The sequence below is a fragment of the Typopeltis vanoorti genome, chromosome 17, assembly GCF_054136105.1.
Source record: "Typopeltis vanoorti isolate ZY-2024b chromosome 17, IOZ_Tvanoo_1.0, whole genome shotgun sequence".
Classification (NCBI taxonomy): domain Eukaryota; kingdom Metazoa; phylum Arthropoda; class Arachnida; order Uropygi; family Thelyphonidae; genus Typopeltis; species Typopeltis vanoorti.
Window position 1 is genome coordinate 71138591 of NC_143565.1, and position 27704 is coordinate 71166294.

At 33.2% G+C, this 27704-nt stretch overlaps 1 protein-coding gene across 1 annotated transcript in view; it reads right to left on the minus strand.

The window, feature by feature from the left end:
- Positions 1 to 4753: 4753 nt before the first annotated feature.
- shn (zinc finger protein schnurri) overlaps positions 4754 to 27704 on the minus strand; it is a 148673-nt gene continuing 125722 nt past the window's right edge. The window contains exons 7-8 of the mRNA XM_090406935.1: positions 18842 to 19012; positions 4754 to 7224 (exon numbers count right to left, since the gene is read on the minus strand). Coding sequence (XP_090263061.1) covers positions 18848 to 19012 — 165 coding nt within the window. The 3' untranslated portion in view covers positions 4754 to 7224; positions 18842 to 18847. The remainder of the gene's footprint in view (positions 7225 to 18841; positions 19013 to 27704) is intronic.

Consider the following 27704-nt stretch of genomic DNA (forward strand, 5'->3'; position numbering starts at 1 on the left):
GAAGCTCAGCCTGAGCTGACTTAAATTAAAAAGTGTAGTCAATTCCCTTGCACATTCACGCACCACACACACACACACACACTGAAATTCCATCTTATCCTACAGAAGAATTTGCACTGATATTTTTTAGTATTCCAAGCACCTCTAATTCGTCTACTTCAAAGATAATATCTATGTGCTGTCTTCATCCTTTTGCTTTCACAAAATGATCACTCAGTCATTCAACTATTTTACTATTTTTTATGGTTCTGTTATCTTCAATACTAGCAGAAATCAAAGATAGATTTCCATAATAATTTTTCTTTTTAGTTGCAACATAACAAAAAAAAATCCTTTGGATTCACTTTGGAATGTTCAGCCAGTTTCATCTCATAATGGGATTTAGCCTTTTGTACCATGTATGTCACCTTTCTTGTGCATTTTTTTTTAAATTAAAAATTTTAATGCAAACAGTTGGAATGTGATCTTGCTATCAACTAGATGCAGAGGTCAGTTAATACTTGCCAAGAGATACATATTGTTTCAAAATTTCCCTTAGAGTTTTTATTTATTGAGAAAGTAATTATAAAATAAACCTGTACTTATCTGTGGTATTTTTGTCATCACTGCTCTAGAGTATTCCAGATGTGATATCACATTATGGAAAACATCCTTCAGACCATTTTATATAATACACAGTATTTACAAAATACTGAACTCATTATATAGTTTTTCTGCTGTTGGTCTCCTGTTTTATTAAGCAGTCTGAATTAATATCAGACTTGTTTTGACTCGATGATGACATCTTTCCTTTTTTTTCTTATATCAAAGAATGATTAAGAAAAATCTGTCACTGAACTCTTCTACCATACATTCACAAGGATGCTTAATTCAAATCAATAATATTTTCTCTTGTAGTTATTATACTTGACCTCCATATAACATTCACACAGGACTTATTTAAACTGGCATATCAGTGAATTATGTCAATCACTGATATGCCATCTTCATATGTTTTTGGAGAGAGAGAGAGAGAGAGAACTGAGGTGGGAGAATGTGGTTGTTACCATTCTCCACGTGGAGAATGGTAACATTCTAGAATATGTTACCATTCTCTTTGTAAACACTGTGTTTATATAAAATGGTCTGAAGGAAGTTTTTCATTGAGTTTGCCTGGGAATATGATGATGGTGACTTTATTTTCTACCTTAGTGTTTTCATCAGTAGGTATGTCATTATCTAGAAGAAAGTCTCCTCAAGAATCATAAGCTACTGTTCTAGACTGTCAAAGCACTTTCCAAGTTTTAAGAATTGTTTAATGAAGGGGAAGCACAGAGGACTGAAAAATGTCTCATTCAAGTTGGCCAGAAATTTGTGCAGAAATTCATGAACCTTTGTCTTTGCACAGCTAATATGCATCCACTGGCAACAAAAATCACACAACTCTTTTATTGTTTCTCTGATATCCAGTATGCAGCTTAGCATGTCATACAATAATCTGTTTTGATAAATGATCTGTCTAAGGTAGTGAGACCCAAAGTGCATTGACATCACTGGGCTTTGTTGCCACCACCACCATCATTGTTTCTTGTAGTATGCATAACTGGATCCCAGTGCATCATGTACAGGTTACTTGCTTATGGCTGATATAAAAATAGAGGTGAACTTTTTTTTTTCTTTTGAATTGCTCAAAGTATTCATAGATTTGTATGGAGTTCTTCAGTCCCTCAAGATCTATTGCTGTATTTGCATTTGGTGTGCAATTGAAGGAAATAATTTTTAAAAAATTATTTCCTTCAACTTCAATTATTTTAAAAATTTCAGCACATAGATTTGCCCAGAGACCACTTAAGGGAGATGAGAAGTATGTGAAGTGGTCAGAAAAAACATTATAAATAAATCAACAATTAATATGAGAACATTATTTAAAACTGGAAAACTTAAATGTTAGGGGAAAAAAATTAATTTAACTGGAGACCCATTAGACAGATGAGGGTTATGTTGATATCCAAAATGCAAGAAATATTTTTGCATTTTGGGTATTTTGCATTTCTCAGAAACAAAAATTGAAGCACATAGTGAAGGAATAACAATCATAGTAAAAAATAATCTTTTAAATTCAATAACAGAAATTATCCCAGTATCTTCAATTCAAGATTAATCTCAAAATTTAAAAATTAAAGGGAAAAAAAAATAATATTAGTTTATGCACCAGATTACGAGATCATGAGTACAAATAATTTCTCTCAAATCTACAAATAGAAATTGTAATACCTATAGAAAAGACATACCAATAGTAATAGGAGACTTCAATGCCAAAATCAGCAAGCATTCTGTGGACATTGAAAGAATCATGGAAAATGTTGGGATTGATGAAAGAAATGAGAGGTGATAGATTCCTTGAATTTTGCAAGACAACAGAATTTGTGATTATTAACACTTTATTTCTTCATAGAGATACAAAGACATGCAGTCCTCACCTGACAGAAAAACTAGAAACTGTACTAATTATATCATTGTCAAAAAAAAAAAAAAATCTTTTAAAAAAATAGTTATGGATTCTGACCATGAAATTCTATCAGTAAAAATAGAGCTTAAATTTAAAACCACTAACAAAAAAAGGTCTCTAAGAGCTTGACACATCAAATTTAAGACTCCAATGCACAAAATGCATTTCAAGAAAAAATTAATTTTCTTGAAATGTTAAAAAATTAATTTATTTTCAAGAAAAACAAAATCCTGAAAACACAGAAGAATTTTGGATAAGGAAAAAATGTCATACTACATGCAATAAAACAAACATTATTATACCAAAAAAAAAGAGAGAGAGACCTAATAATTCAATTGTTTTATTTTTAAAATAATAAACCTGTAGCATCAAAAGAAAAAAAAAAAAAAAGATAAAGCAAAACTTTCTACTGAGAGCAAACCTGAATTACTAGAAAACAATGAACGATTAAAAAATAAAATTAATCTAATGATGTGGAGAAGTAAAATCAAATTGGATAAATGCAAAAAAGCAGATATATGTCAGAATGCAGCTATTCATCATAATACAAAATCAGTATGAGTATATAGCACAATAAAAGAATTTTCACAAACACATCAACCAATAACACTAAAAATGAGAGATAAAAGCACAATCTTGTCAAGTTAAAATAAATTCTGATATTTGGATAGCCTATTTTAAACAAATTTTTGCAAAAGTTAACACTAAAATGTTAAAAAATATTAATAAAAATATATTAAATATGGAAACAGATGCTGCAATAAGACAAATGAAAACAGATAAAACTCCAGATAGACATGAAATACTGATAAAGTTCTGGAAGTAGTATGCAGGTGAAACAGTAAAGCATTATTTAGTGTAGTTGCCTTAAGTTCTGGAGAAATTCCTAATGGGAAGAATAATCTCCATACATAAAAACAGGCTATATTCATATGTGCAAATTATAGACCAGTAACTGCAATTAAGTCATACATAAATTATAAGAATTCAACAAAACAGAATGAAAGCACCAAATGAACATTTAAGAGAAGAGCAAATGAGATTTAGAGGATTGAGATTTACAATTGATGTAATCTCTACTCTTCTGCAATTATTTGAATTGAAGTGGGGAGAAAAACAGAAACCTTTGCTGCTGCGTTATAGACTTTAAGTAAGCATTTGGCTCAAAAACAAGAAATGCATTGTATGAAATTGCAAACAAAAAATAAAAGTGGAAAAAATACTTAGTACTGTCCTCCAGTAGTACTACAAAAATACTATGGAACAATAAAATTTGGGGCAGTTAAAATTCTTAAATACAAGTAGAGAGAGAGGGGTATTGTGCAAGGATGTCAACTTTCACTATATTTAACCTTTGCCTAGAGGAAGTGGTAAAAGAGCTATCCCAGAAAACATTGGAATAACTGTGAATAGACAAAATTTACATCATATAAAATATGCAGATGATATAATGTTATTTACAGATAATAAGGAAACCTTAAAGTATATGATTTTGAAAACGTATATAAAAACATCAAGGACTATTGCAATACACATAAATTTTAGTAAAACCAAAACATGGCAATAGATAGAAAAACAGAGAGAAACTTAGAAGTGGAACTAAATAAACTGGAACAAGCATTTTCATTTTACCACATATGTGGTAATTTTTTTTTTAACATCAAATACATTGCATGTATGTTTCCAGTACTGCTTCGTAACTTGGTTTATAAAAGTCACTTCTTATTTATCAAAATGTGCTGCAGATGAATATAGATGATTCTAAAAAGGTTAACAGTATCTTCAGTTACATTAAACACAACTTTTCCAAGCCACCTGAGACCTCTGATAAGTAGGGTAGTTGGTGCGTAGTGGTCTCACACTAGGCAATCAAAATCATCTACCATTAAAGACATTCATAAATAACTAAGCCAAGACAAAATTCAAACCCTACATATCATAGCTTGTGCATGATGGGTATGGCTTGGTTGATTGAGTAGATAACATCTTCATTCTCCAGCCAACAGGCTGTGGGTTTGAATCTGCCTTGGCATAGTTATTGGTGGCTTGGAAAAATTACGTTTAATCTCTAGACTGGAATGATTTCCAGATTATTTAGCACTGGGTATCATCACAGATGACTCTTGCAGTGCTAAGTGTGCTATGAGTTGCACTAATCTTTTGTGATATTTAAAAACTTAAATGCTTTCTCCTTCCTCTTAATCACAGACAGGTTATGTAAGAGTGATTTTAAAACAGGTATATAAATAATTCACTAATTACAAATTAAAACCAGTAACAGTTTTATTTGGAAAATGAGTGATGTCTGTTGTTGATGTGCACATCCCATCTGAACACTAATGGTACAGCAATGTGTAAGGGAGACTAGGCCCACAAATAACAAGCTACATAAAATACTTTGAACTCTACATTCATTCTATCTTGGAAGAATGAGGCAACTGTACAACATATGAGTGGTAAAAAGTCTCCATGAATAACAGCAGTAACAACACAAACACATACAATGATAGTAGCAACAGACAACTATGCTGAAAAGAACATTCAACTGATGAATATTTACATGTGCTAAATATTATGTACAAACTATTACAATAAACATGCACATACATCAAACTGCAGCTATATATCATTCAAGTGCTAAAGTAGAACAGGTGATTTTGATGCTGTTTGATATCTTTCAAGTGTTTTTTTTTTTTTTTTCATATATTTGCAATGAATGAATAACTGAAACATTCATATCAACAAAAGGAAATTTCAGAACAATTCTGGAAGACTTAACAGTTTGGCCAAAGAACAAAGAAATAAAAATAAAGCTCATTAAATGGTTCAGATACAGTTTAAACATTTGCAACAGATTTGGCTATACAACTGCTTTGATTTTTTTTTTTTAAATATATACAAGTGTAAATATCTTTGCACAGAAACTTTTGAGTGATATAAAATGTTGCTTATTCAATTAAATAATTAACAATCTAAAACAAGCTGACAAACATAACTCTTATATAACTTTTAATGTCAATATTATCAAATTATCATTCCCAAGCACATTTTATTATGTGCTCATTCCAATGAAAATTTTGTGAATTTTCAGAGATATAAATAACAAACTTTAATAAAGTTATAAGCAAACAGAGAAAAAAAACCTCCACTATAGATTATGAAGGATAGTGGTAATTTGGCACTATCTGTGAATTTGTACATTAATACATCAATTACTGTAGTAATTTTCAAAATTATACACAACAATGAGTAGACTGAAGAAACTCTAATTTGATAACAAGAGAGTAAACATATCTTACAAAAAGAACACTGCTATTTATAAGTATGCCATTTTGTATTTTGTGGTCCTTCAAAATTCATGATATTAACTATTTCTTAAGCTTTATTTCAGTTTATACAAAAAATTAGTGATTTCCCCAGTTTTTCGCACGAACAAGAGAGCTATTTGATGCATTCTTAAAAGCTTTTCATATTTCATTATAAGGTTTATTTATCTCTATATATCGATTAAAAATTGCAAATCGTAGTTAACATCTAAATGCTATATATACAAGGGACAACAAAGGCAGCAACTTTCCCCTCCCCATTATATGAAATATGCAATTTTATTCCAACATAATTTTAACATCTGTTTCAGAGACATAAATTAAAAACAAAATTCTTATTCCATTAACAAGTGTATATATTCTGATATTCTGGTGGCTATGTGATTTTTGTTTTACACTCTCAGATATTTTTTAACAATATTTTAAAAGTTTGTACTAACATACAAACATCCTGTTATGAAAAATGTCACTTCTAAATGACGAGTTTTGCTACTTACAAGAGGTAGGTAGAATAGCAGAACAGCTTCCAACTACAATAAAACCTTAGCAACATCCCTAACTTGTTCAGATGAGGTGTAGATAATGGTGATGATGATGACAATATTATGGAAAAGTGAGCAAAGTTAAATGGATTTTACTGCTACTTGTGAAATTTCTCTTTTGTTTTGCAAGCATATTATTCCCTTGAACATTAATCACCACATTATTTGTTCACAATCTTAACATATAAGAATCTATATTTCTTACCGGGAACAAATGTGTGTGTGTGTGTATATATATATATGGATATGCATGTGTGTGTGTATGTGCATATGCGTATTTCATGTGTGTGTGTGTGTGTGTACACATACATACACACTTATATGCACTCAGCCATCACCATTGCAAACACATATGACCTTATCATTAATTGTCCACATTTTTTTTTTATATATAAATCACAAAGAATATAAAATTAACAGGTCAGTAGAACATGTCCACAACAGCAGCAAAATTGTGCGTTCTACCTTTGGGCTTCAAGCCACAAGCTCCAACAGTAAATGGGTATGTAAAGATAGCTAATATTTGGAACCTGATAGTTCATCATATAACTTCTGCCTCCAGGGCAATAAATTTTGTGAGAATCTATTCCTTCTCCAGCAAGGAAGTATTCCACATCATTGTCAATTCACAAAGTAAATATATATATATGTGTGACTGTGTATCGCAATATGTTATGTGTGTGTGTGTGTGTGTGTGTATATATATATATGTGAGTGAGTGTGTATAATGAGAGAGAGAGATACAGAGACTACTTGGAACATAAAACTGAACTAACTGGCATCATTAAGATGAGCTTGTAAATGGCGCTGGAAGTCACTTGTTATAACAAATGTATTTCCACATTCATGGCACATGAAGAAATTTATCCTGGGGGAGAGAAAAAGAAAGTAAAATTGCATATTAATTATTATGAAAATAAGACTTTTACTTTTTAAAATACAATAATTCATATGATAAAATGCAGTTTAAAACAATGAAATTTAAATACAGGAAGAACGTTCGGGATCTAGTTTTCCCAAACCACTATTACCAAAAGAAATACTCATGCAGATTAACAGCATTGTTTCCTAGGATGCACAGGTATTTATCATATCATCCATAGATGAGATTATCACTTAAAAAAAACTTAGTTTTTTTTTGTTTGTTTGTTTATTTCACAAAGTATTATTTTTGAAGTTGCATTTCATTATTTAATCACAATAAAATAAAATACTGGTTTCAGACCATCCTATAATAGTAAAAATCTACCTATTAAAAACTCGTATTTTAAAAATCATTTTCTATTATTTTTCAGGGTCTGAAAATGAAATACTGTATTTTGTCCATTATAATAGTTATATGAGGTGCTTAAGGGTCAAAGCTGTATAACTGAGGGGAGACCTCCACATAGCCTTTAAAGAAATGCGGAGAACCGACCAGGGCTTCTGCCCTAATGTTCAATCCTCACCTTCTTGTGGTGCACCCTGTTGGTTATCTACCTGGATACTGAATGAATGAGGATGGGCTGGCAATTTGGGATTTAGCTGACCAAATTGTATTCTTATTGGTTAAACCAAAATACAAAATGATGGTACAACATGACAAAATTTCATGCCGGCTGGGACATCGCCTGGTTAAACAAGGCCCCCGTTGTTTGTGCCAAGAAACCGGGGCAAACAGCGAAAAGTCAGCTACTGGAACAAATCTGAAAACACACCCCAACTCAACATCACCAGAGTTAAAGATCGGTACTATCAACATACGAAGCCTGAATGGCAAAGAAATGGAGCTAGCTGAGGAATTAGATAAGTTCCAGATCGACATAATACGGGTGACTGAAACAAAAAAGACAAAAACTGGTGAGATCTTTCTGAGCAATAAATATAAAATGTTATATTCAGTCAATGACAATCAAGGAAAAGAAGGAGTAGCCATAGTATTCAACACAAAATACGAGGCTAATCTTCTTGAATGGCAGGCAGTCTCAAGTACAGTAATGTGGGAAATATGAGAATGGGGAACTGGACAATGAGACTTATTTGTGCCTATGGTCGCACAGACGGTTCTACTAAGGTAGAATGTTCTGTGCAAATTTTTAGTGAAGATGGTAAATTAAATATAGAAATAGACAAAAGAATCAACAAAGCTCGTATGGTATGAAGTCAAGTGAATAAATTCATATGGAATAAGAGAGAAATTAGTCGGAACACTAAATTAGCTGTATACAAAACAGTGTTCAAACCAGTTTTAACTTATGGATCTGAGAGCTGGGTCAGAAGTAAAACACTTGACCAAAGACTAGAGACCGCAGATATGAGAGTCCTGAGAAAGATTATAGGCGTGAACAGATGGCATCAATGGCAACATCATATTAAAAATGAGGATATTAGGAAAGAACTTGACATTGTCAGCAGCCAGGAATGCATTAGCAGAGCTAATCTCAGGTGGTATGGTCACTTAAACAGAATGGGTGAGGAAAGATTAGCAAAACAAGTGTTCTCTGCCAGGAAAGTGTTCTGTTGGCAGGAAAACGACCCAGAGGAAGACCAAGATATAGGTGGATTGATACGGTACAAAGTGCCTAGATGATAGAAATATAAGATCTGATAATGTTGGAGTACCAAGATATAGGTGGATTGATACGGTACAAAGTGCCTAGATGATAGAAATATAAGATCTGATAATGTTGGAGTCTTGACAAGTAACAGACTGATTTGGAGGAAAATTGTAGATAGGAAGTTAGTGATGATGTATAAATTTTTCATGTAGTACTATCATATCCTGTACACCCTTTGAGGGTACATGGCAGGAATTTGATGATGATGATGATGATGATAGTTATATACAACAAAACTATGGATTAATTATCAAGTCAACAAGCTATTTATTTTATCCATAGGTTTGTTGCATATAATTATTATAATGGACATGAATATAGTATCTTAAATGTATATTAAATTACCAATGTTAACATTTTTGGCCCTATTTTTACTTTATGTTTATTCCATAAACAAAGTTGAAGGAGATAAGTTTGTGTCTTAGTGGTATGTGTTCATTCAGAGGATATCCTCCCTTCTTGTTTTAATAATAAAATTTGGTTGCTTTTTTTAATGAAATGAACATATCCTATTTCGCAGAATAATTTCATGTATCAACTTTCAGTGATACACGAAATAATGGTGGGTAGTAATGATGTGAATTAACTAAAAGGATGAATTTGTTAAAATAAATTTTTTTTTAAATGTGCAAAAATTGATAGGAAGTGAATGTAGTGCCCCTTAAAATTTAATGGCATTCAAATATGACACTATATTCATGTGATTTTTTATTTTCAAATTTAAGCAAAGACAAGCTTTTGCACAGATGGTGCAGCTGGCATAAATCTGCTAAACATGTGCATAATTACATCATGCTTATATACAGCTGTTGTGTTTTCAAAACTGAAATGATCAACAAATTTTATTCTCTCTTCTCAAGTGAAGAACATTATAACATAAGTTTTAATTACAAGCTTGGATTCAATAATAAAATTAAGAGCCAATAATAAATTAAATGGCACATTTTTTTTTAAATTTAGAATACAGGCATAGTCTTTCTCAATATAAAGAAATAAAAAGATATTAAAATGTCAAAAGGTGCAATCATTTCTTATTTCTTTTAAACACACACACACACACACACACACACACACACACACACACACACACACACACACACACACACACACACAAAGACAAATATATATACAAAAAACAACTGTGATCATTATGTCTGGTCAAGGATGGAGCAATTAATATCCCTCCCCTTGGATTAAGATTATTCAAAATGAACAAAATATTTCTAGTTTTATAATTTTTCACAGCCAATATTAGGCATCTGAAATTTGCACATGTTGCATTATCATGAATCTAATGTTTGGTGGATGAAAGTTCTTTGTAACCTAGAATAACATCTAGTATGACCTCAAGTCAAATTAGTTATCTTAGTTTTAATATAATTGTAAATATTTTATCTTCAGATGCCATTATCCTTGCTCTCCCACAAATATAACAGCTATAGATCATAAATAATCATAAAACATCTTTTAAGTGCCTCAATTTGTTAGTGGAATATCTGCTAACCTGAAGTCAATTCTTTCATATTCAGCATGTAAATTATTTAAAATTTTAACGTTGCATGTTAAATATTTATATGCCAACATTTTGATAGGTTCAACATGGCAGCATCTTGGTATCTGAAAGACAAAAACTAAAATAATCTAGAGAATAAGGAAATTCATATATTTGATGTTGAATGTGGAAGTTGTAATGTAGCAGTCTTCTATAATTAATGCATTTGTGATGATGGGATGATAAAGCACCATCATCATTTTAAAATCAATTACCAATTATGTTGCATTTACCATGGTTCTGAAGGGCTTGCCATGCCATTAAGTGCCTCAATTTGTTAGTGGAATATCTGCTAACCTGAAGTCAATTCTTTCATATTCAGCATGTAAATTATTTAAAATTTTAACGTTGCATGTTAAATATTTATATGCCAACATTTTGATAGGTTCAACATGGCAGCATCTTGGTATCTGAAAGACAAAAACTAAAATAATCTAGAGAATAAGGAAATTCATATATTTGATGTTGAATGTGGAAGTTGTAATGTAGCAGTCTTCTATAATTAATGCATTTGTGATGATGGGATGATAAAGCACCATCATCATTTTAAAATCAATTACCAATTATGTTGCATTTACCATGGTTCTGAAGGGCTTGCCATGCCACTTTCAAAAGCCTTTGTGATTTGAAGAAAGATTTGTGCATTAGCTTGGCTTTCCTAAGTATGATTAAATATCAAAGACATGCTGTGCTTATCTACTCTCAGACTCTCCATACCATATATTTATTTATGTTCTTTTTTCTTTGACATGGCAGCCATCCTGTCCATCCACACTGATAGAAGATATTGTACATGACTGAAAAGGAGACAGAAGTCCCAGCAGTGTATTTCACCTTATCTTTTTCACAGTCGAATTAGATGCAGTACTAATTACATGTTATGGTCAGAGGAATATCCTTAAGCTCACAGATACAAATACTGCAATCACTGCAGTGAAAATCCACACCCTTTAATGATCAGTGATCTGAGACCATATTCATCTCTCTTTTCCTTCTGCTATGATACTGCCTGGAAAGCAGTCAATGAACACCCCCCATAGGCAAGGTGCATCGTGCCACGTAATGAGTCACATGTTTGTAGTCAGTATAAATTGGAGGAATATGATGCTCCCAAGTCAGTGCAACTGTGTCCAGGTGAAATGGCTGCAAGAAGGGAACTGGCAGAGTTTGAAAGAGGCCTTGTGATAGGATACCATGTTGCAGGCCTGTCTGTTCAGAAAATTGTTAACAAATTGGGTCATCTCAGGTCAACAATCAGTTTTACCATACTGAGATGGAAGTGCTGGGAGTCGACTACAAGTGCTATCCACAGTAGACAACCCACCATACTCACTGAACATGACCATAGAGTGCTATGAAGGATAATATGTGAAAACCAATATTTGCTGCCCAACACATTGAATGCTGAATTCCAGGCATGGAATGGAACAAAAACTGCACAAAACATTCAGAACCGAAGCTCACATTGGTTTCATGATAGGACTACAATATGCAAGTCCCACATTACCAAAACCAACATGCAGTCTCATCTTCAGCGGATCAGATTGTCAGCTTGACATGAGGTTTGACCTCAAACCTCATGTCAAGCTGGCAACTCTGATCTGCTCGCCAAAGGATAAACTTCACCCTTTAGCACACCCAGGAGTGTATGAAGTTCCATGTGACTGTGACTTGGCCTATTATGGGCAAACATGAAGATCAGTGAACATCCGCCTGAAAGAACATGAAAGATACATTCACTACTATTACTATGGCAAGTCGGGACTGGCAGACCACGCTTTGGACACTCCTTCACACAGGATTAGATGGAGGAAAACGAATGTGCTATTTAGGAGTCGTTATAGATCTGAAAGATTATTTTTTGTCAGCAATGGCTTTGAAGAATTCTCCCAACCTTAACAAATATGGTTGCATTAATTTGCCAAAAATTTGGGAGTCGGTTATCTTAAGAAAAACTCCTGGATAACTGCTGTTTTTTTTTTTTTTTTTTTTTTTTTTTCATTAGAGGGTGCCAAAAATAGGACTTTAGATCTTTTGTCTTTTGCAATTACATTGTTTCACTCACTCACTGTCGCGTTTACATGTGTGTTGTGCTCTGATGATGCTGAGTTGAAAATCAGCGAAATATTAGCGTTAATAAAACATCTTTGTTGATAAAAGTGTTTGTAGTGTTGTTAATACCGTGAAAAATAAGTCATGAATAACCACCAATGCCTAAGCTTATCTGTTAGATACTTAATACATTAATGTCAGGGTGATCATCACCCTAACTATCTGGTGGGGGCAAGTGAAAACACTGTGCCCTGCAAAAATTAATTTTATGCTTGTATTTCAACAGACATACCATAATGATTCTTTGATTGTAACCAAATCTGCATAGAGGAATGGGGTTTGTTTTAGGATATAACAGAAAACAGTAATTAAGGAGAATACTATATTTAGTTGGTATATTTAAATTACTAAAATGTTTAAATATGTAAACCATCATTAATAAGCCATGTGAGGATGGAAAATAAAAAGGATACAAAGAACAAGTGCAAACAGAAATACTTTCATTACTAGCAAACAAATTATTAATAATTAACATTTGGATAGAATGTTCTCTCAGAGATTATCAAATATAGCCTTGAATGGAATCATCGGAGAAAGACAATCAAGAGGGAGACCAAAAAGAGCATGGCTACAGTCTTTGAGGAAAAGGTCACAATTATTGAGCTTCATAGAGATGAAAGATATGGTCAGAGTTTTTTTTTTTTTTTTTTTTTTTTTTTTTAATATCTGATCCACACAAGAAAGGCCATAAGACCTATAGCACATTCGTGCTGTGTATGTGTGTGTGTGGGGGGGGGGGGGGGAGACTGTTCCAAAGGACAGAAGTAGAAGGGATGAAGGGGAAGGCAGTGAAGTTGGTTCAATGAGGTTCAAGATGGACTGTAAAAGGGGTGTTGGTTAGCAGTGGCTCTTGTTTTAATGATTTTGAAGGAGAGTGGAAGAATAATAGTGGCCAATTCAGTACAGCACTTTCTATGAAAGTATCTATAGAAGAGGTACAAGGATCCCTCTCTCATACCTACTTCAATCCTTCTGTCATGTCTGTGACAGAGGAAACCAGCCCAGTCATGGATTGAAGTCCATGGCTTGGCTGATTTGGGCTTTGCATAGAGTTAGCAGCTGTGAAGGTGTGAAGAAGTGTCTTGTGCAAAAAAAGTACACCAAGTTCTTTGATGACTGCATAAGCTATGATCAGATGAGAAAGAAGAAGAAGAACATTTCTGATATTATATGCGTATCCTATACATTGCTGGGTAGAGCGAATAGCATGTGATCCTATAAATTCTAAATATGCATATGTGCATTTATGATATAATTAAAAAAAAACTTATGAGGAGAGGTAAAGAGATTTGTTTGCAAAGTATAAATAACTGACCAATAATAAACAGCCCCTGTATACATTTGGTAGCTCAGTAAATAACTACAGAGACGGGCTAATCCAAAATTGTGAAATAAGCACACACATAAATTTGTTGTGTGTACTTATTTCTCTGTTTTATTTATATTTTCACTTGGTTTTTTAAGTTTTTTCTTTTGTTTACTGAATGTACACACTTTTTCACAGTAATGAATACATAAATAACTTCCAATAATCATCAGAATTATCCATCCTTTTTTCAAAACTTACATTTATTACTTTTTTTTTTTCAGTAGCTCTTCTGCCTTATCAATAATAGATATCTCACATATGCTAGTATTTTGTTGTAGATCACTTACTTATAATACATAGAATTATTCATTTTTATTCAGGAATAGATACATTTTTACAACATCTGTTATTTTGGAAGAATAGAATAAAAATGTTCCTATACTTGAAAAATATTCCAACCCAACAGACTCTACACTGCAGAAGTAAGAAAAACAAGTAGTTTTTATTATATCACTAAATATAGTACAGAGACATGATACAGTCTTTAAACTATATTTGGCAACAATTATTAATTAGAACCAACTTGAATGACATTTGGTAATGAAAAACATTCCACTCCCACGGACTCTATGGTGCATACATGCATGCATATATTATATGCTGTTTTATATTTACATAAAACAGCATGCGATGGAAGGTTGCAAAAGTTTGAGTGCTGAATCTAGTGACTGCATCAAAGGATTTTCCCACAATAAACTGCTTCACCAGTTCAAGAGAAGAATATTTTAGTATCCTTAGAGGTAGCCAAGCATTTGGAGTTTTTGGTTACAGATGGATATAAATAGAACTGAATTATGATAATCCAGAGATCATTTCCCATGCACAATTATCAATATTCTGGAAATGGTTAAGGGATGTTTGAGGAAAGCCATCAATACTATCATCATATTTGTGATGTATCCTCAAGCACTGTACAGAAGCAGCACTAATTCTTGATAACCCTCTCCACACTTCAATTACTCTGGATCTCTTTCTGACCAGTTCTCCTCAAAGATATACTGTAGCAGTCACCTCTTCCCTCAGTAAATCAGATCACAATCTTGTACAAGTATCCTCTATTACACAATGCATAAATCATTTTTTTTCATAAATCTAAAGCACCATGATGGCAAACCCTGTAAAATCGATATTTCTTTCTGGTGCCAAATAATTTTGTCTTTCTGTTTGATTTCTGTTACCAATAATTTTGCTCATTGAATAATCATTTTTGTTGAAACATAGCAACTCGATCTTTTTTGATCCATTATCCAAATTTTTAATTCATTTTCAATTTCTGGCCATTTTGTCAGTTTCCTGCAGAGATTGTGATAGAATTAATTGTGATAGAAATTAATAGAAGCAAATTCTTTAGAATTTGCTTCTATTAATTGCTGCTGCTCTTGTTTCCTCCAAGTTCATACCTTTTTTTTTGTAGGCAGAGACCCAAAGTGCCGCTCTGCTGCCCTACTGCCATTCTTTTTTGTATACTCAGTCACATTATGCTTAAAAGCAATCATATAACTATGTCTGTGTTTCATAGAATCCATGACATAGAAAAAAAATTAAAATATGATAATGTATTGATTACTAGTTTAAATGTGTGACCATTAACGACGTTGCAACTATTTAAACTGATCACACATTACCGATAAGCGATGACACACCTTAACTGCTCATATATAAAAAGTACATCAGTGTATAAGACGTGCCAGTTTATGACACATTTGGCTTATAGGATGTATTCTAATTTTGCGATAAATTTTAGGTACAAAAAAAGATACGAAAAATATGGTAATAATAAAAATTGTGCAATGCTGTATCTACATATAAACAGCATTTATGATCAAATATGTTTGTATAAATTAATTCTTTGCAAAAAGATAAAATCTTCATGCAACATATCTGAGTCTAACACCAGAAATTTAGTAAAAATTTCATTCCTTTCTCGAATGAAGTGCTCCACCAGAATGTGGCAAGCAATAAAACAGATAAGCATGTGTATGATGATTGTGACCTATGAGAAGCCTAGCAAGAACAACTTCCTCTCTTCTTCCTATGTTGACTAGACTGATCATGCTTAATTTCAGGCTTAATCTCATGCAATTTATTTGTTAGTGCTTCCTTCCAGAATGACTGTCACTGATTAATTAACTTTCCTCTTATTAAATGTCAGTTGCCTGTACAGATGACAAACAGTATGTAAATAAAGTACATGCTGACCTAGACTCTACAGTCACTTTCTCTTTGTTTCAACATGGTTTGGGTAACTAGCAAAATTGAATATCAAAATTAGAGATCCTCATTTTATACAATAATTGCAGAACATCATAAAATACTGGATGTAGATTGTAGACAATAGAGGATACGGCCTGGAAAGAACTTAACAAGTCTGTATAAATCATACATTTTTGGTTTTTACTGCATTCAAGTGGGAATTTGACTGGAGACAACATGATTGAGAAAATAACAGCACAACCAACAGAGGTCTCATATCTTGAACTGTCATACAGCGAGATAAAAAAATCAGAATACTCTGAATGTGTGTTAAACATCTTAAAGTAGATGGATGATGGAGCAAACCTCCCATAGAGGAATATTATCGTGTTCAGTGCAGGTGATGTTTCAGCATTCATACCAACAGCTTGCATGATCTCTATCAGATGCATACCAGATGGGTTAATGGCAGTCTGATGTTCAAAATACTTTCCAATGTAGAGAAAAAATACTTCCACATGGAATACCCATCAATGTACCAGTACCTATTCTTATACCTTGATAATGGATAAGATCCAATCATCGTAAAGTACTATCCTTTGAAGAAGCATAAACTTGAGACCAATAATCAAACGCTGAGTGAACAACTGCATGATAAAGACAATTGGAACATTAATTAGCTCCCCATTCTGTGGAGGATAGAGTGCAAACAATATTCAATGCTCTCTTGCATTTCTCTTAGTTGATGAATGTATTTATGACAGGGATGTAAGGTTTCTGTCAAAAATAAGTCTCAAGAACTTAGCTTCTGTTACTACTAGGATAATAGTTCATCCCATCATTAACTCTGGGTCTGGGTGAAGAATGAATTTTTGGCAGAAGTGTACACATGTGCATTTTTCTGCTGAAGACCTGAACCAAATATTACGAACATGTGAGTATCATCAGCTATTTGCTGAAGTTGCCTTTCAATGGCCCTCGTATTATAAGAATGACAAAAAAATTGTAAAAGTCATCAGCATAAACAGCATTGGCTACGAGGAACTTATTCGGTCACTGAGTTGACACTTTTAAGACAGATTATGAGGCTCTGTCTTAAGTGTTACACTCAAGATAGTCTCGGGGAACAGCCTCTTCTTGGCAGTATGTGGGAGATAATGTGCTTCTCACTTGGACTTTGAAGATTTGGCTAGAGAGAGTTGTAATAAAAACAGGAAGATGTTCCCTGCCCTAAAACCTATGTTATAGAGATCTTTCAATATACCATCTTCAAGTTTTTGGACATGTAATTGGCCTGCTAAAAATTCCTCTTTCACTGAATTCATCTTGCTACTAACTTGTAACAAGATGAATTCAATACTTTTTAGAAAGATGTTTCCATCTTCATAGAATGAATAATTTTTTTTACTTTTTTTTTTTACATTTAATAGGCCTGCTAAAATTTCCTCTCAATGATTTTAAAAAGATGTTTCCACCTTCACAGAATGAATTATTACTATATTCTCAGCACCGACCGAGAGTTTGCTTACAAAAAATACACCCCTCTCTGACGTTTCACATTCCACTTAGTATTGAAAGAGAGTTTTCGCTCTTTTAAGGTTTCTGCCTGGTCTCTGAAGAAAACCAACCAGTTCGAAACAACTGTCAGGCCAGTGAAACCTTATCAAAAAATAGATCAAATTAGAAAGCAAATATATGGATGCCTGGGCAGTGTTCATGCTTTCTAAAGTGGTCCATGCTAGGACGACTCGCAAATGCCGGTGGGTGTATTCCCATAAGCACTCTGGTCAACTTATTTTTAAGAAACTTCCATAGTTTCTACATTTGGCTTTGAAATAATGCTGGATCTAATATCCACTTGATTTTTAGAATTATTATTATTTTTTCTCTTTGTACATTTAATAGGCCTGCTAAAAATTCCTCTCAATGATTTTAAAAAGATGTTTCTACCAGAAATGGATATTCATATACCAAATTTATAGTCCCTACTTTTAACAAAGAGTACGAATTGACTATCACAACAAGCAATTTTTTTAATGTGATTCCCACCTTTGAAAGGTTGTAAATTTATAGTAAAATGGTACAGCGGGTGAGGATCTCATTTATTCATTTTTTTGTATTTTATTTATTTCTTACATAATATAGAAATCCTGCTCTAAAGACCAAACAGAATTTTTTTAAGCCATTTCAGCTTCCAATAAGTGGGGAAGTGGTCTCACACCAGTCATTGAAATTTATCTTCCACCTAAAACATTCACAAACAACCATGCTCATGGCAGAATTCAAACTCAACTTGTTGATTGGAGAGTGAGTATGTTAACCACTTGGCCAACCAGACTGGCAAACATATTTACAAAATTACTTTGCCTAAAAGTTCCTTACAAAATGGAGATATGCTAAAGTTTTTAGTAATAAAGGTCTCTTTTTTTTTTATCAGTCAATACGCTTATAAGAAAACAGTTACAAATAACTTAATGATATCAAATAACTCTTATTACTAAAAATCTCACCAAAGTGAAGATGTTAGTAATAAGATCTTATTTCTAAAATTCTTTACTTTAACCAAGTTATTAATTCTTATTACTAATAATTAATAACTTAAGATTCAAATCTATTTCAAGGATTTAAATATAACATACACAAGAAATGTACTATATGGTACCTTGGATTAAACTGTTTGCAGCAAGTCTTTGTGCCCTTCCACTTTCCTGTGGTCTGCATCACCTACTTGCTGATGTGTAGACAGGTGAGCAACAAGCAGTGCAGAAGATGTGAACCCTGCATCACAGATTTCGCAAACAAATGGACGAGGCTGTGCGTGAGAGAGGAGATGCTATAGAAAGGGGAAAAAAATATTAAAACAAAATAATACAGATACTTCTAAAAATAAAAAAAAATTGTAATATGATCCTTAAAATGTTTCTTTTGCAATTACATATCTTCCAATTTAAACTATCAGCATAATATTAATGGAAATGGATAAACCTTTAACATTTTTACATATGAAAGCAGTGCATCTAATATACTAGCAATAGCAAGTAACATCCTTTGTATACCAGAATTAAAAGATTAATAAAATAAAAGAATTTCAGCTTTTAAAAATCAGAACTATAAATAATGCACAGAATTTGAAATGTGAGCAGCTTATGGTGAATTAGTAAAAAAATGCATTAAGTTCTGATTAAGAGATCAGTACTGGAAACCTATAGCTAGCATGCAGACTTCAGCTTCTCAGATCTTTTTTTGACCATAGAAGGTGCACATATTTAACAAGAAACCAACCATTGCATTACTCCTTTTGAAGAATTCTCCAACTTATACAACTATAAATTATATTGTTTCTCATTTTATCAAGTTTATTATTGGAATCAGAGTAAGATTTTTCTCGAGCTTTTAATTATTGGTGAATACATTTCTGTGATAAAATTAACTATTTCTGCTTTCTTAATGAACAAATGAAGACTGGGTTAAAGATTACAGTTAGCAATAAAACTGCACCCATTGCATCCCATTTTGTTTTTCTTTTCATGCCGGGCTTAGTGTCCAGTCATGACCCAGTCCAGTCATGGCTTCTTAGATACCTTATTAATGCTTATGATAAAGAGGTTAATCCTATCTACACTGTCTGCCATGTCTGTAAATTGCATGTATTCTTCTAGCCAGTTTGCCTGTTTTGCAGGATGAAAAACTCAAGTTTCCAGGAAGGAAAATCCTTCATCCTCTGCATGAGGCAGGCTAACTCACTTTTGTATGCTAAGCCCTGATAAATGTCCTTTGCATCCAAGATTGATTCAAACCTAGGTCTTTCCTACCAAAGGTATCTTTGATACAGATTGAGCTAAGTAGGCTATTCATTGTATCCATATGATGTTTAAATTTCTTTAAACATCATATAAAATATGTTTAAAGAAATTTGCAACAATATTTATTATCATATTATCTAAATCAGCACTTCCCAAACTGTGAGCTGCAGCCCCCTTGCGGGCCATAAGTTTTGTTGAGGGGGACCATGAAATAATGAAAACAAATTTAAAATGTTTTAAGACACAGCAGATTTTTTTTAATCTTAAAAGAAACATATTTAATTTTTATTATTCATTATTTCTTTTTTGTTCTTTTTATTTTAATATGGGAAAAAATCACACATTGGTGTTGATTAACAAATTTTGCTTTTTGTGTAAAATTAATGAATATTAGTAAATATATATTTTTTTTTATCCATATAACTTTTTTGTTTCAAAGGTATTGATAAGCAACACAAAAAAAGATTACAAACCAAAATCTTGAATATAAATACAATAAATATTATAATAATATGTCTGTATTATGATTTTTTTTTCCGTGGGGGGGTGTGTGTGTAAAATATTTTAATTTTTCCAAAGGGGGCCTTGGCATCCGTAAGTTTGAGAAGCACTGATCTAATTAGTATATTTAAACCTGTTGTATATGTCAACCTACTGTCAACAGACCTATTACTAGATCCTTTAAGGGAGCCATTTTAGACTCCTAATCACTTTAGCTTAAGACAGAGTTGATATTTTTATCTGACATTGTCTGTAATGAAATTTTCATGCAGTTTATAGTCCATGATATTGTACACATACCCTTGTTGTAGACAATATGACAACTGCTTAACAACATTGTGAGTAATGTATTAAGCATGTATAGTACAGGGTGGCCCATCTTTGTGAAGCAACTGCATAAGTTTTTTAACATCAGATTTTTTTTTTTTTTTAGTTATGAAAAACTTCATCACATAAATGCCTTCCGTTTTTTGGCTTCACAAAGACAGGCCCTTTCTACAGAATGTTCTATGACTTATGGGCCACCTTGTACTATGCCATGCCCTAGCAATACATAATTTTTTTTCAATTGGTGAGAAAGAGACTGATTTATATAATTCAGCTGCTTAATAAAATACATTAATTCTCGATTCCCTTCCCTTATGCAAATGATTTCATCTGGAGTAATTACATTAATTCCATTTTGTATGTGCTATAAAAATAAACGGAAGAATCATTAATAACTTAAGATATGCGGGTGATGTAGTAGTGATGGCAGAAAGTGAAAATGGGTTACAACAAATTATTCAAAGAAAACTCTTGTAAAGAGTATGGACTAAGAATTAACACAAAAAAGACCAAGATAATGATAATGGGTATAAAAATAGGAGATAATGTAAAAATAAGATGTAGAGGAAAGATTTTAGAAGAAGTGGAAAGATTTCAATATTTAGGTAGCTGGATCTCAGAGAAAGGAACTTCAGATCGGCATTTATGGAAATGAAGAGAATTTTAATAAACAAGAACACTAAAATAGGTGTTAGAATTGGAATAATTAAAGCAACAGTTTGGAGTATTGCAAGTTATGGAAGTGAGTCATGGACACTAAGAAAGAGAGATATGGAAAGAATTAATGCATTGGAAATGTGGTGTTATAGAAAGATGGAAAAGATTAGCTATACAGAAAGAATATCAACTCAAGAAGTTTTAAGACGAGTTGGGATGGAAAGAACACTGTTAAAGAATATTATGCAAAGAATGACTAGATTTGCAGGACATCTTCTGAGAGGTTCTTCGGGACACCTGACAAGAACTATATTACAAGAGAAAGTTGAGGGGAAGAGAAGATATGGAAGACCAACTAGAGAGTGGTTTAATGACATCGTGGAATAGACTGGTTTAAGAATGATGGAAGCGACAGACAGAGAGAAATGGAGAAGAGCTGCTCATCTGCTGCAACCCTCTTGCTAGAGGATGCTACCGGACGACGATGATGTGCTATATTTGTTGTTCTAACAACCATTGAATATTACAGATCTCATAAAAAAATCATCTCATACAGAAACATGTAAGGAAATGATTACAGACAGTCACAGAAATGAGTGCACTTCATAATAGCATTCTTTTGGCATATGTAGCATGGGCATAATTTTGTTTTGCTTACTTTTGTCATTAGAACAGACCAATTGAAATAACAAATTTTAACAGAGATTCCTAATACAAATTTAATTAAATTTCATCAAGCCAGGGAGGAATTATTATCATGTTGCTGCACAAAAGTTTTGTCAAAATGACCAAGTCTGGTGAAAATCTGAGAGAATATTATTATAATTTCAAATTGTCTGCTAATAAAAATGGAATTAAAATAAGAAAAAAAAATTCTTCAATCAGTCTTGATTAAAACAGTCAGAGTGGTTCAAAATGAATTTCACTGCATAACAGTGTATCATCAGTAGGACTAAATGCATGTGAGGTGCAAATTCTATTAACTGTTTACAAACAACACAGCGTGAAATAATTTAATTTTTTAATTTAATTTTTGATTATTGATATTTCTGTTGTTTTTTGAGAACTATCATGATGTCAGTTACAAATTTACATTACTACAAGAACTCAATGTGATAATAAAAATCTGACAAGTGTGTCAAAGTTTATAGCATGTAATGCATTTACATACAATTCACATATTTGGGAAGTAAAATGACATATGATTTGGACTGTCAAAAAGAAATAAAGATCAGGCTTGCAAAGGGAAGAACAAATCTGAAGTCCATGTATAACATCTCGAAAAGTAAAGTGATCAGCCTGCAAACAAAACTAAGAGTACTGGAAACATGCATCTTTAGTGGTGTACTGTATGGATCTGAAACATGGGTAATAAATAAGGAATCAAGAAAACGAATTTTGGCATCTAAAAGAACTTGTTACAGGAAGATTCTAAGAATAGGATGGGTACAGAAAGTCACAAATGAAGAGCTCTAACAGAAGATACGACCAAAGGAGAATCTAATGCAGAAGATTATAAAACGGAAGCTGCAATTATTTGGACACATCTGCAGAATGAGTGAGGACCGGAAGATAAAGACATTCATGTTTGGTATTATGGATGGTGTGAACAGAAGAAGTAGACCATACTGAGAATAGACGACATAAAGGACTGGTGTGGAATGGGTGTACAGAAACTGCGACACTGTGCACTGGACAAAGAAAGATGGAAGAGGATAGTGAAGGAGGCATCAGACCAATAGGCAGTGAGCCCATAGTTTGTGATGATGATGATGATGAATGCATTTACATGTCAGCTTATGTACCTCTAGACATCATTTGCTTTGCCTAATTTTGTCAGCACAGATAGTTTAGTTGAAAGCAAAACTGAAATGATTCGACGATTTTTAATAGATCTTCAATACTGAATTTCATTAAACTGCATCCACCCAATAAAGAATTATTAATATCAGTTTGAATCATTTTGCAAATAAAAATAATCCAACTGAAATTGAACACCATTGAAATATTCTAGTGCACATCCCAAATATTAAATTCCATCTAGCCTAAGTGGACTCACTGCAATAATCTCAACATGTTTTTCTCTTGTATGACAAATTTTTGTAAGGATTCCAAATACCAAATTTCAATAGTCTATACAGCCAGAAACCTTAACTAGCTTGTTTATGGAATATATGGATAGACAAAAAAAGAATAGAATAGTTACTTACACATTTGGAAAGTGCATCTAAAGAGTAAATTTAGTAGTGAAGAATTAATAAGTTGGCTGCAATTTAGAACATGTCTTTATTGACATTATTTTTTAATAACATAGTGGCATTGTTATTAATAATATTATATAACACTATTGATCTCACTTGAATTTCAAATGGGAATTTCCACTTTCAACAATTAACGCAATGATGCCAAATAGTGACTTCTAAACTGCAGCCAATCTCTTCTTTTTTGAGAATGTAGTTCACTTTTTTTCACATCTAAACTGTTTTTCTTTTTTTAAAGATATATCACTTTTTCTTGTGAAATAAATAAACAGATGAAGAATAGCTGGTTAAATGATAACACCTGTAGCAGTGTCCATGGTATTTTACTTGCTTCTTCTCCCCTTTAGCTATTCTGCCTTACATTTTGCTCAACTGTTCTTTACTGCTTCTGAAAGAAGGCACATAAAGAGGAGGCATGTAAGTATCTATCTGTGTGAGTTGTTTTTCGAAAATCCTTTATAGATTTAAAGATCACTAGGATGCCAGATTGTCTCAAATTTTCGATTTTTCGAAAAACAACCCACACAGATAGACACTTACATGCTTCCTCTCTCATTACTTCCCTCCGCAGAAACTCAGTATTATTTCAACTCTGGCCCATTGGGCGAGATCTCTAATTTCAGAAGAAGAAGATCTTCAAATAGAACTTAACCACCTCAAAAGCACCTTCCTAAAGAACAGATACCCACCTCAAAGCACTGCAAACCGTCTAGACACACATGTGCCAACTCGGCAAGAAGATAACTCCAATTCTATTGCACACATTCAATTACCATACATAAGTATGGTAATTGAATGTGTGCAATAGAATTGGAGTTATCTTCTTGAATAGAATGTGTGCAATATCACCAAACTTGGTGAAAATTATGAAGAAATTTAACAGTGGAACGTACTTCACTACCCTACCAAAACTTTGTTCTTTCCTGAGTCAACCCAAGCCAAAACATAACCAACTTCAGTTCCCAGGAGTTTATAAAATCATCTGCAGTTGGGGAAAACCATATTATGGGCAAACCGATAAGTTGGTCTCACTACATCTTGAAGAGAATCAACGTGATATCGCTTACAACAGAACCCGTGCAAGCGCCTCTCCAGTCATGTCCTTTTCTCTGCCAACTCTAATTTAGAAGAGCATCAACACCAGATAGACTGGAATCTTACTACTAATTATCCATAAATGTGCTGACAAACTGAAAGACACATCTTAGAATCAAAAGAAATAGTTCTGGATCCCTCACACAAGAACAATAATTTAAGTTATAGCTTACCTGACTCACATAGCGCAGTAATTCAGTTCTGGCGGTCTCAAGTTAGTTCCCACTCACTAACGCCTCAAGCTAGACCTGCCACGCGACGCCAGTTCAAATTTGACTGTTGTTATTCCTAACTTGTTTATATGAGAAGTCCATGTTTTATCTTGCTATTTTTCCAGTTTGTGATAATTTGTACACCTGAAGAAGTCAGCATTCCGACGAAACTACTTGTGTTTTAATTAAAGTTTTTATCTTACCTTATCTCGGTAGTCAGTAAAATTATGATTTAATATATATATATATATATATATATATATGGCATAACAGATTTACTCGGCTGACAGGCATATTTTTTTTTAAAAATATTAAATGACTGAAAGCAGAAAGATAAAAAGTAAAAAATACTGTTTTTATTCAGCGTGACTAGTTTCGTCTTCAAGAAAACTTCTTCAGGTGCACAATAAGAGAGAACAATCAACAAAAAATTGTGAAACAATAAAAAAGTCTAAACATCAAAGCATTAGTGTAAAAAGTCTAAACATTAAAGTGTTAGCGTATGAACATATGAAGCTGTTCTCTGCATCTCCTCATTGTTGACTATGCACATGTGTTAAAAATCTCGTGAATGCCAAAGTTGGATGGCCACACAATGGCAGTCTGAGAGATTATAACTGAGGTTGTTGTTAAGATGTATTTGATTAAGGATGATTTCCTTAGATTCCACAATTCTTCTTTCTAGTACATCATAGTAGCAAAAGATACTTTCAGATTAGTCCCATAAAACTGGATGAATGAGGTTTTCCTCATTAGTGTTAGCAGAATTCAGAACATGGTTCTATAGAGAACTAGCTCTTATTCTGCTGTATGAGAGCATGAGACATCTCTTTTATGTTCTTCAAAATGTAAGTCAGTGGATTTCTCCAACTGGCCAAAATAAGGTTTATCGCAGTTGCACCAAATTCGGTAAATGCTGGGATATTTAAGGTTGTCATGTCTTTGTGTGCTTAAGGGGTGCTTAAAGGTCAGGGGGTGCTTAAGGGTCAAAGCTGTATAACTGAGAGGAGACCCCCCACATAGCCTTTAAAGGAATGTGGAGAACCGACCAGGGCTTCTGACCTAATGTCCAATCCTCACCTTCTTGTAGTGCACCCTGTTGGGTATCTACTTTGATACTGAACGAACGAGGATGGGCTGGCAATTTGGGATTTAGCCGACCAAATTGTATTCTTATTGGTTAAACCAAAATAAAAAATGATGGTACAATATGACAAAATTTCATGCCGGCCGGGGCGTCGCCCGGTTAAACAAGGCCCCCGTTGTCTTCGCCAGGGAACCAGGGCGAACAGCGAAAAGTCAGCTACTGGAACAAATCTGAAAACAAACCCCAACTCAACATCACCAGAGTTAAAGATCGGTACTATCAACATAAGAAGCCTGAATGGCAAAGAAATGGAGCTAACTGAGGAATTAGATAAGTACCAGATCGACATAATAGGGGTGACTGAAACAAAAAAGACCAAAACTGGTGAGATCTTTCTGAGCAATAAATACAAAATGTTATATTCAGGCAATGACAATCAAGGAAAAGAAGGAGTAGCCATAGTATTCAACACAAAATACGAGGCTAATCTTCTTGAATGGCAGTCAGTCTCAAGTAGAGTAATGTGGGCAAATATGAGAATGGGGAACTGGACAATGAGACTTATTTGTGCCTATGGTCCCACAGAAGGTTCTACTAAGGTAGAAGTGGAGGAATTTTTTGAGGCTTTAGAAAAAGTAACTGACACAATGAAAAATGAAAAGTTGGTCCTTGTTGGGGATCTAAATAGCAGAGTAGGAAATGATTGTGAGACATACAAAAATATTTTGGGAAAATTTGGAGAAAAGAGCAAAGCTAATAATAATGGCAAATATCTGTTGGATTTCTGCTCAGGACATGGACTGGTTATTACTAACACCATGTTCCAACATAAAAATGTGCACAAATTCACATGGAGAGAAGAGGCTAGGAATAAGAAAAGTCTCATTGACTATGTTATTGTTGATAGTGATGTTTTCTCCCTGGTGCAGGACACCAGAGTGTACAGAGGATTTGAAATTGGAAGTGATCACTATTTAGTCTTGAGCAGGATAAAATTGAATTTCATATTGAAAAGAATAACATGTAAGAAAGTTTTAAAGCGAATAAAAGTTGAGCAGCTCTCAGATGTGAACTGTAGACTAAAATACAGAAAGATTATTGAAAATAAAATAAAAGAGTTTGAGAACAGGAATCAAACCTTGGAGATTCAGTGGCAAACTCTGAAGAAAACATTGATTGATTCTGCCAGAGAGGAATGTGGTGAGGTTGTGTGCAAGGATAAAAAAATCAGAACTCCCTGGTGGACACAGGAAGTTAAAGAGGCAGTGAAGGAAAAGAAGAAAGCATATCAAAAGTTCCTGTCAAATAAGTCAGCTTGTGCTCTTAGAGAATACAGAGACAAATACAAGAATGCTAAACACTGTGTAAAACTAGTTAAACAAAAGTCATGGGAGGACTTTGGTAAGAATATAGAAAATAAATATCAAGAAGATGGCAAAATATTCTGGAGGTTGTTGAAGAAGCTTAGGAATGGAGGAAAGAGTGCTGTAAAAGGAGTTAGAGATGATAAAGGTGACATGAAAACGGGAGAAAAAGATATCCTTGAAGTATGGAGTAATTACTTTAAAAAACTGCTAAATGA